Source organism: Gopherus evgoodei, chromosome 2, assembly GCF_007399415.2.
Source record: "Gopherus evgoodei ecotype Sinaloan lineage chromosome 2, rGopEvg1_v1.p, whole genome shotgun sequence".
In the NCBI taxonomy this organism is placed as follows: domain Eukaryota; kingdom Metazoa; phylum Chordata; order Testudines; family Testudinidae; genus Gopherus; species Gopherus evgoodei.
In genome coordinates this window covers 192,806,156-192,820,268 of record NC_044323.1, presented here as the reverse complement: position 1 = coordinate 192,820,268, position 14,113 = coordinate 192,806,156, and the positions used below count along the sequence as shown (strand labels likewise).

The following is a 14,113-nucleotide window of genomic DNA, read 5'->3' as shown; positions in this document are numbered from 1 at the left end:
TATTCTCCAACTGGAAACAGAAATTGAAGGTGCATGTATGCAGATATCATTAACATTTGCTGAAGAAGAGCAAAAAGTCACATACACCAGCGATCAAAATACACACAATAGATTTAACCTAAAGGGGGAGATTTTTTTAAAGAACAAATGAGTTAGGTGGCTAACTGCCATCTGTGCTTTTCTGAATCTCACCCTACAATGTTTGTTTGTTTTTTAAATGTTAGAGTATTCAGTAAACAAAGAATGGATGCTGGCCATATAAAATAATGTAGACATGACTAATCTTTAAATGCAGGTAACTCCAGTCTATGTACCTTTCCCAGACCTGAAGAAGAGCTGTGTGTAGCTCGAAAGCTTGTCTCTTTCACCAACAGATGTTGGTCCAATAAGAGACCTTGTCTCTATGTTTTCCAGAAGTTACATCCAGAAGCTACTGGAGTTATATTCAGATCTAGTGGTGCTTAGCACATCTTCAGCAGAGTTGGTATGATCTTACATGTCTAGGCAGTAAAATTTTCTTACTGTCTTCCAAATCTTTTCACAATATCCTCACTTTCCTAGTTTTCTTTTCAAACACATATGACTGCAAGGATTAGGAAATCCCTTAATCTGTTGGTACAACTTTTTTCTCAAGGATGGAACTGCTAATATCTACAGTCTCATTTGATATATGCTCCCATGTGCTCCAGCTAAACATGCTGCTCCATCACAGCACTTCATTTGCAGTATAGCACAGGTCTACAGAAATTATCTAGCCTAACTGTGGTCCTGTGTGCAAAAAGAAATGCATAAAAAGAAACCTTCTGTCTGGCCCCTGTAAGAGAAAGCAGTGCACCTGTGACTGACTACCTGTTGCCCAACTGGGATTAAGGGAAGGCACCTGGGCCTTATCAAGAGGGAAACAGGAAAAGGAAGCTGGAGAGAGGAGAGCTGCTGTGTTGGCAAGCAGTCTGAGCATTCAGCAAACACTGCCCCAAGAAGGGGGGGTCTATGCAACCCCCAATCTCATAGGAAGAGCCTGGATCATCAGAGCCTGGGATGAGCTGATAACTGTGCCTAGTGGAGAGATGGAGCCAGAGCAACCTTGAATGGAAGAGAAACTTTACTGTGGGTTTGACTTTACTCTGGGTTCATTTTATGTTAATAAACCAGGCCCCAAGAAGGGAGTTTGTTGCTGGACATAAAGTTTCTGTGGATAACTGGGAACCTATGGAAGGGAAACTGAAGCAGAGTCCCACTCTTAGCTACGAGGGTGTGCTTGGGAGTTGGCTGCTCTTTCACAACTTACCAATTATGACTAAATGCTTCAAGTGAAATCATCTACTGCAGTTTGGTAAAGTGCAAGACATGGGAGAACAGTCACAGCAGCAAACCTATTATTAATGTATCTATAACCTCCAAATGCTGCTAATGAAGTTTTCTAGGAGTAGCAAGAAAGATTTAATTTCTGGGAAAGAAAGTCATTTAACTACTGAGGTGTCCACAGCTAGCCCAGCATGCCTAAAGCACCAACTTGACTGGACCAGATATTATCTGTACCACATTATCTGCTCAACTGTGAGAGGAATTTAAGCTACTTGTATTGTATGCAAATACTTTGAGCTCATCTACTCACAGTGCCTCAGATTCTGTAAAACGGAATCTAGAAAAAAGGAACTTGGCCAATCAGAAACACAGTGGAAATAACCCAAAATGCCTACAGGGTAAAGGTTAGTTTGTATGATGTCAGTATAATACATAAAATTACACAGAGCACAGCTAGCAGGCCAATACTCAACGTGTATTTGTTCAGCTCTAATCAATCACTTCTTCCATTATCTGCTACAAGCTCCTACCTTCATCTTAAAATAAGGGAAGGCAATTTGGCATGTAGACCTTAAAGCCAGTATAATTGGAGGATTAGCCATTCCTATATACTTCCCCTGGCTCCTCTTCTCTCTCACCAACACCCTTCAGTGCTTCTATCTACCAAACTTTTCCTTGTCATCTACTCCCTTTTGGTGCAAAACACTCAATTCTGTTTTGTTCGGTCCTCTCAGCTCCTCTCTCTATTCATATTAACCACTGGTAATCGAAGGATAAATAGAAGCAAATTGTGACCACTGGCCGTAACACTAGAAAGATACTCATTTATGACCATTTCCACTGTGGTCTGGAGCAACATACCACACTCCTAAAGGGGGTGCTATAAGATTCTGCTATGAAGGAGTACCCTGGCCCAATGCTGCTCACAAATAGCACTTTGCCATCTATGATTTGCAAACACATTCCAGGCCATGCAGTAATAACACTGTCTTCCTGAGTGTGTTAGAATAGTGCTCTCAGAGTGTTAACAAGAATTGTGCCAAAGAGAAACTGGTGGCACCAGTAGTTCTTGAAATGTTTAGAATCAACCATGTTTCAAGCTATACACCGATCTAATCTTGGTTTCATTAGTTTGCCAAGAGTGACTGCAAAGAACTTGGGCCCTGGCCTCTGTTTAACCCCTCTACTCTACATGTGTGTCATCAACCTGCAGTGATATTTTAAAGCAGTGGCATTAATCACTCTTTTGTGTGTGGTTCTGAATCAGTTTTGCTAATAAAGTGTGCATGGGGGGAAGTGTTCTATACTGACAGTCAACTCAGACATTGTCAGATTTTGCTGATGTATTGTGCAATTGTAGCATTATGCTTTCTTTTTCTTCTTCATTTGTATACAACTAATCTAAATTACTGGAATTGTCCTTATTTGTAATTGCTGCAGTTTGTGGACTCTAAGATGTTTTCGTGCGCAAATGGTTTAGTGTCCAATCATTCCCCTATCTTTTCCTTTTCAGGTTCTCTTAAGGGTTTGCCTTTCCATGGCAAATCCTTAAGCTTCATCAGTTCTAGTCTTGCCATTTATTAGGAATCTCTTAGAAAACAGAAAGCAGTATTGCTAACTCTTGTGATTTTTATCACAGGTCCAGTCAACTGATTATATAAGAATCTCAACTTTCACTGGAAAAAGGAAAAAGTTTCAAATCGTCATGCTTGAGGGGGAAGAGCTGAAAATGTGACCCAAGAAAGCAAAAGACCCAAATTTATTTTTGCTTAAAATTTCATGATTTTTAATCCAGTATCATGACATTTAGGGAATGACTTTTATATGCTTGGGGTTAGCAATACAGCTAAAGTACTGTTATGCTAATTTTAATATCACAGGCCTTTTCTATTCAGTGCGTTCATCCACATTACAGTGGTGTAAATTTTAGTGTGCACTGGCATGTTGAGCACTAACTGGCCCATGTGGATCCTGTATGGTGCGCACTAAAAGTCCCCATTTCGAAGACTACTACATTAACGTACACTAGTGAGCTTATAGTGCACGCCAGCAGGATCCATGCAGGCCAATTAGTGCATAATAAGATAGCGTACTCGAGAATTTACACCCCTCTAGTGCAAACTAAACACACCTTTTGGGCTTTGCCAGATCCCATCAATGCATTCTACAGAACTTTAAAAACCCTGACACAAAAGTATCCCACACTGAAATACCCTGTTCCCTACAGGGAGGTAGGAAGCCCTGAGCCAGAATTAGGGGTATATAGAGCCACATGTGCATCTGCTTACACCTCAGCCGCAGCAAGACAGAAAGAGCACTTGTATGTGCAGATATGTTGTAGATTATCTCCCCATATGGCCTCACCAATAACTCATTTCTTCTTCCCTAACTTTAATCAATCATACAAATTGATTAAACTGTTTTAAATAACTCAAAAAATAAGGCTTTTATCACTTGGGAGGGGGAATTCTCATATTTAAAGATGAGCACATTTTTTCTGATATTATCTACATTTTCCTTTGCTCAGTATCAACCCATTATCTTTAGTTACACTTCCTTGGACCATCCTAAACAATCATTAGCCAGCTCTATTATCCATTATTACCCTATGCCTCTTTGAGGATAACTGCTTTCCAAATATTTCTCTCCCACTGCGTATATTGTTGTTAGATTACTAGGGTGAAATCCTGAGAAATTCACAGTGTCTTCAATGGGGCCAAGAAGTCACCACTTGTCCCCAGATGTATTAATTTACAATTTTCACAGATGAATCTCATTTTATTTCAGGCTCATGTTTCTAACCTCCCAAAAGACTATTGGTCATTAGTCTCTTTTTTTTTTTTTTTTTGCAAATTTTAATTAGCATTTTCCCATTCGGATCCTGCAAAAGTCTCTCCTACTCTAAAGAATTTCAACAGACTTCAGAGATTTCCCTATAGTTCTTCCCAAGTACCCCAATTTATAGATATCATATGCTACCAGTTATGTGTCTCTTTTTATTACGGCTATGTGCTCAGTGTTGTTTGCCACACCTTCTAATGTACATGTAATAATATGTTGTTTTTCCCGTTTCAGTTCATTAACCAAGACATTACATAAAACAGTGTCTAACAATTGATTCCCCAAGAAATCCCACCGGAAAAGTTAAAAACTAAAACAAACAGGCACTTCTCCAGTGCCTAGAACTTCAACCATAACCAAGAAGAGGTTAAGAGCTCCAACTTCCTCTTCTTGATATCAAATATGTTCAGGTTAGTCTATAACTATCAACTACACCTCTACCCTAATATAACGCGGTCCTCGAGAGACAAAAAAATCTCACCACGTTATAGGTGAGAACACGTTATATCAAACTTGCTTTGCTCCCCCCACCCCGTTCCTTGTTCTTTGACCAACCCCTCCAGAGACCCCCATCCCTAATCACCTCCAGGGCCCCACCCCCTACCCAACCCCCCGTCCCCTGACTGCTCCGACCCCTATCCACCACCACCCCCTGTACTCACCTGCGGCAGGAAGCGGAGTGACGCGGCCCCAGCCCGCTCCATTCTGCCACCTCCCAGCTGCAGTGCTCCACTTCCCGCTGCCAGGGAGTGCGGGAACGTTGGGGAACGGATGTCTCCCCCACCCCCCGTACTCACCTGCAGCGGAAAGCAGAGCACCGTGGTTGGGAGCTGGGAGAGTGGAGCAGGCTGGGGCCAGGCCACTCCACTTCCGCCGCTGCTGGTGAGTGCAGGGGGATCCCTTCCTCCAAGTCCTCTCCCCTGAGCGACACGGCTGGGGCCGGGGCGAGGGAAGCGGAGCGGGCTGCTCCCGGCCCCCCGCTAATTCTCTGGGCCACTCTGGGACTGCGGGCCCCCCAAAAGTGCCCTCCCACAGATCCTGCCCCCCAGGCCCTGAGGGGGGGGAGCCCCTGACCGCCTCCGAGACCCTCTGCCCCTTATCGAACCCCTCGGCCCCGGCCTGGCCCAGCATCCTTAACACGCTGCTTAGAGCAGAGTGTCAGAGCTTTACCACCTCGTATGCGAACCTGCGTTATATCGAGTTGTGTTATATCGGGGTAGAGGTGTATAACTATATGACCAGGAGAGGATGTGCTTCTGCTGCCAGACATGCTTCCATTGCCATCCTAAAGTTTCTGTTTTTATAAACCCTTTTTGAACTCTCTCATCTCTATTGAACATGAAACAGTAGTGATGTGATCTCCTACCCTTATATATATTTTTTCTTAACTGCAGTAGCAAAACACCCTGCTACTCTGGGAGTAGGTCTGAAGGGCCCGCCCCTCACTGATCCTCTTCAGCATTCTCTTTCCCTCACAGCCTCCACTGTGCTGCTCAGTGCCGCACCTGGCCCCAGAACTTTACCGTGGAGACCCCTACGAGAGCACAAGGACTTGTGTGCCCTTGGGGAAAGAACCTGTATGGGGGAGTCAGAGACTGAAGCCAACAAAGAAGCTGCTGAAGTAGTCTAAGCAGGGACCTCCCAATTCAAATGATGTTATCAGAGTATTTTCTACAGTTTTAACTAAACATTCTGTCCCCTGTACAGCCTGGCTGTTTGCTCCAACCTTCCCCCATCCTTTGTCTGTCTTACCTATTTAGATGGTAAGTTCTCTGAGGCAGGAACTGCTGCCTACTACTCTTTTTATACAGTGCCTAGCACACTGAGGCTCCATTCTCAGTGAGCCTCCAGCCACTACTCTAACAAATATAATAAATAATAACAAACAACAGGATGCATCAGCTACAATGAGAAGCATCAGTAAAAAGGAGTTACTTTTTAAAATGTAGGAAGAAGCTGGACGAAGCTGGGAGAAAAAGACAAGATACATAAAAGGCAGAGGCAGAGAAATGGGGAAAAACATTAAATGTAGGAGAAACTCTCCCACTTGAATCAGGGTTCCCACTCATACACTATGATCTTTCTCCTCTTCCTCCCTTTCTTGGGAAAAGATGAATTAGAATAATAAAGCTTCCCCCTCCTCTACTCCACCTCTAATAGTTAAAAATCCTGGTTTTCTACAGTTATTTTATAACTTTTTTCATCAGAGAGAATGTGTACATGGGTGAAGTAATTTATTTCCTTCGCTAAATCCCTTGAGCACTACAGTGGAGGATACAAAATATTGTTCTTCGGCTGCTTGCTTGTTGCTCTGTAAAATGTTAAATTAAAACCACTAGAACTTGCTTCCCCATTTTCCCACCTGCAACCAAGTGGCAGTCATGTCGTCACAGTCGAGGCTTCTTTCTAGATTTCAAAACTGAAATAGCCCACAATGCCTTAATAAACAAACTGATGTCGTAGCACTTTCTAAGCTTTAAACACACCATGACACTAGTTTTTGGGTTTTTTTATTTGTTTGTTGTTGTTTTTGGGGGGGTGGAGGGCAGGGACATAGCAAGGTCTTTGCAGACATCAAGCTCAAAAGGACACACAAAAAAGCAAATAAAACCCCAAACCACCACTACCCAGTTACCTGCAGACAGACATCTAGCTGGATCACAACAAGTTAATGGGGAAGGAATGGTGTGGCAGGTGTCTTCCCATACTGGTTTTGTTTATCACTTTGATATGGAGAGCAATAATTCTGCCTGTTTTGTGCTTTAGGGCTGCCCGGGGGGGATCAAATTAGGGTGATCATTTTCTGCCTAAAAATAAAGACACTATCTTGCATGTCCTGACTTTTTTTTTTCCTTCCCTTTTGGCTTACCACATTATATACTTTGGGGGAGAAGCAGATGGGCTAAAAATAGAGATTGTTTCTCCTTGTACTTTTATGGAAATGATGCATGACCCCTAACCTACCACTTTTAGTTAAGATCCGAAACTAATAATAATAATAATAATAATAATAAAAAAAAAAAAAAGCTGAAGTCAATGCAAGTGCTGAGCAACAGCTGCTTGCACCTGGCTCAGGCAGCTTCAAATGCACCATAATGGAAATGCTGAGATAACCTTATTTGTTGGTGCCATTCATGCCACTGACAAACGGTGCACAGAGATTGTATTTTTTCATAGTGCAGTTTCTTCTTAACAGACAGTATAGCTAATGGGCCACCTCTTCTCCCTTTAACCATCACACTGATCACTCCCCTCTCATTTGCATAACATTCCTATGGCAACTGCAGTGACCATTTACATGGAAAAATGATATTAGGAATGCAATTTCTGGTCATCTTTTAAAATGATTAACAGCTGAATAAAAGGAGGAGAGCCAACACCATGTGACCTGCCAGTTTTTCACAGACCATCAGCAGTTTGCTGGTTTGAACTAGAGTAAATATTGGATTCTCTGTAACTTGAAAAATTTAAACCAAGATTTGAGGATCTGAGTAACTCAGACAGAGGTAAGGGCCTATTGAAGGAGTTCTGTGGCCTGCAATGATGCAATAGGTCAGTCTACATGATGGTCCCTTCAGGCCTTCAAGTCTATGCAGCTATAAATACTCCATATGCCAGTTTGGGAGCCTCTGATGGATGATAATCTGGGTTTGCAAACACAATGCACATGGCTGAGAAAGAATGATGCGACTCTAGTGATTTAGCAGAGGATAAGTGAAAGGTAGGAACACTCTGTATTTGAGAGACTCAGAGCTACTCTGCATTTGGTGCATGTTTTTTGCTCCTCTAATATGACTCAATTCTGTGAAGGGTCATGCATTCTGGCCCCAATCCAGAAAGCACATGCTCAGTTACATTGTACTGTTCACATGTTTAAAGTTAATTATGTGCTTAAATGCTATGTTGGACCAGGGACAGAATGTTCAGCCCTCTTGCAGAATCAAGGCCCTGTTGCCTTTCAGGCTTGCAATCCCACAGTAACATATACAAGTTATGGGAAAAGGAAGTTAAGATGTGAAAATAAAAGTAAATAATGTAATTTTAAATAATCTCATGAGCACCACGAGGTTTGCCCAGCCACAGTCTGAGTAAAAATAACACTGTAAAGTGAACGTGGGGAAAAGTAACTGTAAAAATTGAGAACATCGTTCACTTACAGCTATTGAAGATGGTTGCTAGAGCTTTGCTACTGACTAAAAAGGCCACCTGACCTTGTGAGATTAACTAGAAGAGCCTCAACAGAGGGTAGCAAACCATAACACTTCTAGGACAAAAGATAATTTAAAGAGCATAACAAAGCATTTGATTTTAATGGGGCTGTCCGGTTGTAAATGAAGGCAGAATTTGGCCTATACTCTATAGACTTCAAGTTTAGTTCATAAAGGATGCGGGAAAGCCTCATGAATTGAATAAGCAACCTCAAGAGGGCTAAAATTCCTTTATCTGAACAAAGTATTCAAACTGCCTGATGGACAGAATGACCCAATCCTCTATCTCCAAACTAGTGACAGTATAAAACAGTTGAATGGCATATCCATTAAACTGCCTTACCAAAGAGGTATAAATAGAGGGAAATTAAGATACTGATCTTGGCCTAAAAATGATTGTGTTCTACTTATTTTATTTTCAACTGGAAATCTTTATTAGCTGTGAAAAATGTTTACTTCATTGATATCACTAGTAAATATTAAATAAACTGCATTAACAATGAAGTAGCAACAAGAAACTTCCTTAACTACACAGTAGTCTCTTTGATTAACTAGCTTGTCAAATGTGATGTGTTGGAATATAAAATGAAGCACACAAACAGTGCAAATGCATCTGTTTACTGAGATTCATCTTTATTTAGCTTGATCAGTTTGCTACTTTCTCACTGTTCAATAGGCAAGGTGAGAACCAATTTGCCAACTAAAGAAAATGAGTTTCCTATTGGCACTGCGTTATTAGGGGAGAAATTGCTGCATAACTTTAAAATGCTGTCACTTCTGAGATCAGCATTCAGAAGTTGAACTGAGATAGGAAAGAAATATGGTTAAAATCAAATGATTAAGAAGAACAGTACAGAAGAAGAATCTACTCTGAGTATTATATGAAAGTAATTTTGCTGATTTGAGCCTGTCTCTGGGGAGATGATTTTCTATCACAACTGTTTCCACAAAGGTATTGTGCATTGCACTGGTAGAATTTCACAGCCTCATTTCACCCTGAATGAAGCTGCATTTCAGTAATTACATATTGAATCAATTATACAGGAGCATTTCAGATAGTGCCCAATGAACTTTAACATGAATGCAATGAGTATACTTTCATAAACTTTTTTTAAATTGCATAAATACAACATTAAATGGACAGACCAAATTTTGGGCCTACTATTGAGCATGACATAAATACTTAGATTGATCTGTCACTAATACTTATCAGAGTTGTGGTTTTTAAAATGGGTAGGGAAGCACATAAGAATTTGGCTTCGGTATTTCATTAATTTAACCTTCTAATCTAATTGTGCCCCTGATTTGCCCATCTGGGACTTTAGTCTCAGTGAAGCTAATAAAGTTGACAACTTACAGTGAAATCAACCCAAGACAAGTTTTGTTCCCAAAAAGGGCATTTTAGGTCCAAAAAAAAGGTTTGATTTTTATAATGATTTCAACCTGGGGGAGAGGGAGAGGGAAGGAGGATCTAAGCATTACATTTAGAAAGGGATATGCCTTGTAGTTTCAGCTCAAACTTTGACCTCTCTTAAAATGATCATAATCTAATGGGAAATGTCCAGTGGAAAAATATATCCAACACCACATCATCACTGCTGTCAATAAGGATCAAATATATAACTTAATACAGGATCCTGGAACCTGTTGCTCTTCTATGACATTCATTAGCCGGCTGAGGAAGTATACGTTAACTAATATCTTTAAAAAAAATTCCTAGAACTGTGCTGGTGACTTCCTCACTGATGCTCCTGAAAACAAGTTAAACATTACATAACTGGGATTAGTTAGTTCTTCATGAAAGAAAAAGAAAATGGGGGGAAATGTCATTGTTTGCCAAATGGAAAAAGCAGAGGGCTAGTAAGGATAGAAATGTTTATCTCTCATTTCTAACAGGGTATTATAAACAAAGGAGAGTAAACAACAAAAATTTAAAATGAAACGAAAGTGCTTAGTGTTTCTTTAAATATTTACTTTGCTGCTATTTGGGGAATAATTTGTTCCGTTTAGCTAGAGTTGGACTCAGAGGACTGCTTTAATCCAGCGAGATTAATTATAGTCTTAGAGTTATAACACAAATTTGGGAAAGCAGAGCACAGAAAAAGAAAAGAGGAAGGAATGCCTTTCTCGTTAGCAATTAACAAGTTTATGTGCTTCAAGGTTACAGCAGGCAAACTGTGCTCTAACAACCTCTATATGCTGATAGCAGAAAGAGTGTAAATCAGAGCAAAACTGGGCCCAGAGATGACCAGGAAAGATACTGCTATACCGAAGCTAACAGCAGAGATACTGAAGCAAACAGCAGAGGTAACTACGTTGCTAGGGGTAACTAAGCTACCTCTCAGTTGTCCTTCATTTGAAATCCAAATTTACCTGTATCTTGCAAAGACCTCCAATGAGCCCACTTTTATTATTTACATCAGAAATGCTGAATCATCAAGCTGAGACTATAAACAATGTTAATTAGGCTACAGAATTGATCCACATTAATTTTAAGCTTCTTATGGTATTTTACTCATCTACCATTTTGATCCTTTGCTCCTTGCTGTGTCCCACATTCAGGCCCCAGGAGGCTAAGAGGCATGGGATCTAAAAGAGCTAGAGACAAAGAAAAGGTAACATAGGAAAAAGGGGGGGGGGGAGAAATGTTGTGTATGAGCTTACCTAGTGATGGTTCAGATACTCCTTCCTCAGAGCTGTCCTCAGCACCCTCTTCACCCATTCCAGAGGTCACAGAATCTTCTGGGGCAGATGCTGAGCCTGGAGTGCTTGGCCCACTAACAGAACCAGAATCCCCTTCTTCACTGCTGAATCCATACCGGTCTGGCTGAGCAATGGTCCCACTCTCACTGCAGCTCCTGCGTTCTTTCCTGTGCACCCGCGAATGGAGCACCATTTGGTGGTAGGTGCGGAAAATCTTTCCACATTCAAAGCACTCGGTAGACTTGTTTTGGGATGCCCTTCTGCTCTGCCTTGAGGAGGGTCTGTAGTCCAGGTCACTCTGGGCAAGGATACAGTTTTCTCCTTGTTGCACATTGCTGTTCTTTTCCAAGCGCCCACTGACACAGCTTTTCTTCTTGGGGTTGCTGGAGGAGCTGGGTGAATCCTGATCTCGCTTGCGCTTCTCCTGGCTGACAAGAATATATTCTCTTTTATCCTTGTCATAAGTCACATCTGCATCAGCAAGGACTTCATCCCATCCCACATATTTTACATACTCAGAAGGCTCCGCTACTTTTCCTTTGGTGGCCAGCTGCCAGGCCTGGTAGCTACTCACTGGATCCAGCTCAGCTACCCTTTTTCCAGGCTGTCCACTTGTAACTCTATCTATCCCTACAGCTGGGCTCAGATTCAGGCACTGTAAGAAAAATTGCTTATTTACAGATGGATCTAGGCTTCCATCAATTAACCCCTCAGTCTTGTTCTCAGTACTGCTTCTTTGAGCTCTCAAGTGTACAGCATTGTGTGCTTTTAGGCTTTCCATATTTGTAAACAGATTCCCACACTTGGTGCAAACTTCATACAGAGATAAGCCAGTCACAATTGTTTCCTCCTGTATCACATTATTAATAGTGGCTATGGGCTCTAAATCATTTTTTGGTTTGTTTTTGCTCCCCGTCTTTGGACCGTGTGATTTCATGTGGTTTTTGAGAAACCAGGGTTCTTTAAATCTTCTGCCACAAATGTGGCATCCATGATCAAATGATCCTCTATGCTTTTTCATGTGAGCTTTGAGAAACCAAGTTTGACTGAAGGCCTGACCACAGACTTCACAAGGAAATTCCCCTGCATTCAGCTCACTCTTGCAATTCTCAGTGTAAGCTTCCCCATTTGGAATTTGAGCTGTAATATGGTCTTTCTCTATATGGTTTAACAGTGTCTCTTCTCTTAATGTCATGTAGCTACAAAGCCTGCATTTGTACGGCTTATGGACTTGATGTAGGTGCTGTTCCAGGTCTTTCTTTCTCTCAAACTTGTTTTTGCAGAAGGTGCACTGATAAGTGGGTAGCTTGCCATCTTCTGCAGGTGGTGCCTCTGTGACAACCTCCTTCTTGCTGCTTCTCAACAAAATCTTGCTGTTGTCTGCCTGAGTTGCCCCGTTCAGAATCTTGTTGCAGGCAGATGTACTTTTGGTGGGGCTGGTGCATCCGTCAAGGCCTTCTGAGACTCCCATCTCTCCAAGCTGTGCTTCTCCCATCTCCACCTCATGCCCCTGACTTAAAGTGCCTGTTCTGTGACTCCGAATGTGTATCTTCAGATTGCCCTTTTGGGAAGCTCTATGATCGCAGTAAGGACATTTATAGGGCTTCTCTCCTGTGTGCTTCCTCATGTGCTGAGACAGGGAGCTCTGAAAAGGAAAACTCTTGCCACAGATGCAGCAGCTGTGGCACATGGACTTGTCTCCATCAATGTCGCTCTTGTTTACCTTGCTAGGACTAGAGGATCTTCGTAATTCCATCTCTGCCTCCTTGCTGCAATCCATCTGAACTACTGCAACATCGGTTGTACAGGGCAAAAGGACAAAGCCTTGTCCAACAGCGGAGGCCTGGGCTATGGTTTCAATCATACGGTTCTGCTGAGTGTTTATCTCTTCATTCTCAGGTTAAAGTTTCCCCTATCAATTGCTCAAAGGAGTCTGAGGTGTCACTTTATTCATGTATGTTCTGTAAGCGGATGGCAATGAGCACCTTAAACAAACAAAAACAAAAATACAGAAGCTGTGTAAGTAGATTCTTCAATATGTTTAAAACTATTTATACTTTTCCTTGGGCAATGTTTGTCACCAGACACAATTTCAAAAACACATTATACTTTTATTTATTTTAATAATAAGCATTAGCTTATATTCATATTCTATAACATGCACAACTTTAGTTTAAATGGTTAGCATTCAAAGCAACATTAATTAAAATATTGTTTGGGGTAAAAAGAATGACATATACACAGGCACAAAGAACATCATGGTTTAAAAGAGGCGTGTGCGCCAAGGGGTTCCCTCCCTAAAAAAAAAAGTATGAATAAAGTCTCAACAACAGGAAAATCCATTTTTAAACATTCCTATATTTCTTATTTCAAAACTGAGAGAGAGAAAATCTATGTGTGTCTGTGTATATATATATTTTACATTAGGAAACCATTTCTTGAAGTGGTTGTTACACTTTAAATCTGTGGCTTTAGAGCTATGTATAATTTCATTTAAAAATATTTGCTTGCCCAGAGATAAAAGATTTTTCTGAAGACTTTCTTTATAGAATATTGTACCCCTGTTGAAAATTACATTAAATTGTATTGCAGGCAGTTCCGCTGTGCTTGATGTGGGGTGTACTTCATGTAACAGGAAAGCAGACTGCAGTGCACTTCGCATTTTAATTAAAAGGGAAACCAGAATACAGAGATTGACAAAGTATTCTGTGTATTTAAAGATGATGATTTCCTGCTGGCCATCCAGTATGAAAAAAAAGCTGATCCAAGACTTAGGCCCCAATTCAACAAAGTAAATAATCATGTGCTTAAATGCTGACTGACGTTAATGGTTGTTAAAGTTATGTCAATGGAACTTAAATGTAAGCATGTGCTTACATTCTTTGCTGAAGCAGGGCCTTAGTTATTAAAATCACATTGGTCAGTGATGAACAAATGGAATTTTAAAAACTGTTGCATGACAGTATGTACAGGAATAACTGTCTTTAAAACTGGGTCCCTTTTTTATCTCAGCTACACAAGATGTATTTCCCCATCAATTCGCCATCCTGAGCACA

The 14,113-nt window shown here is 41.1% G+C and overlaps 1 protein-coding gene across 3 annotated transcripts in view; it reads right to left on the bottom strand.

Moving 5' to 3' along the window:
- The window catches only part of ZNF516 (zinc finger protein 516), a 140,882-nt gene that overhangs the window by 73,238 nt on the left and 53,531 nt on the right, over positions 1–14,113 (bottom strand). For all 3 annotated transcript variants that reach the window (XM_030552623.1, XM_030552622.1, XM_030552621.1), the window contains one exon: positions 11,019–13,042. In XM_030552623.1, coding sequence (XP_030408483.1) covers positions 11,019–12,921 — 1,903 coding nt within the window. In that variant the 5' untranslated portion in view covers positions 12,922–13,042. The remainder of the gene's footprint in view (positions 1–11,018; positions 13,043–14,113) is intronic.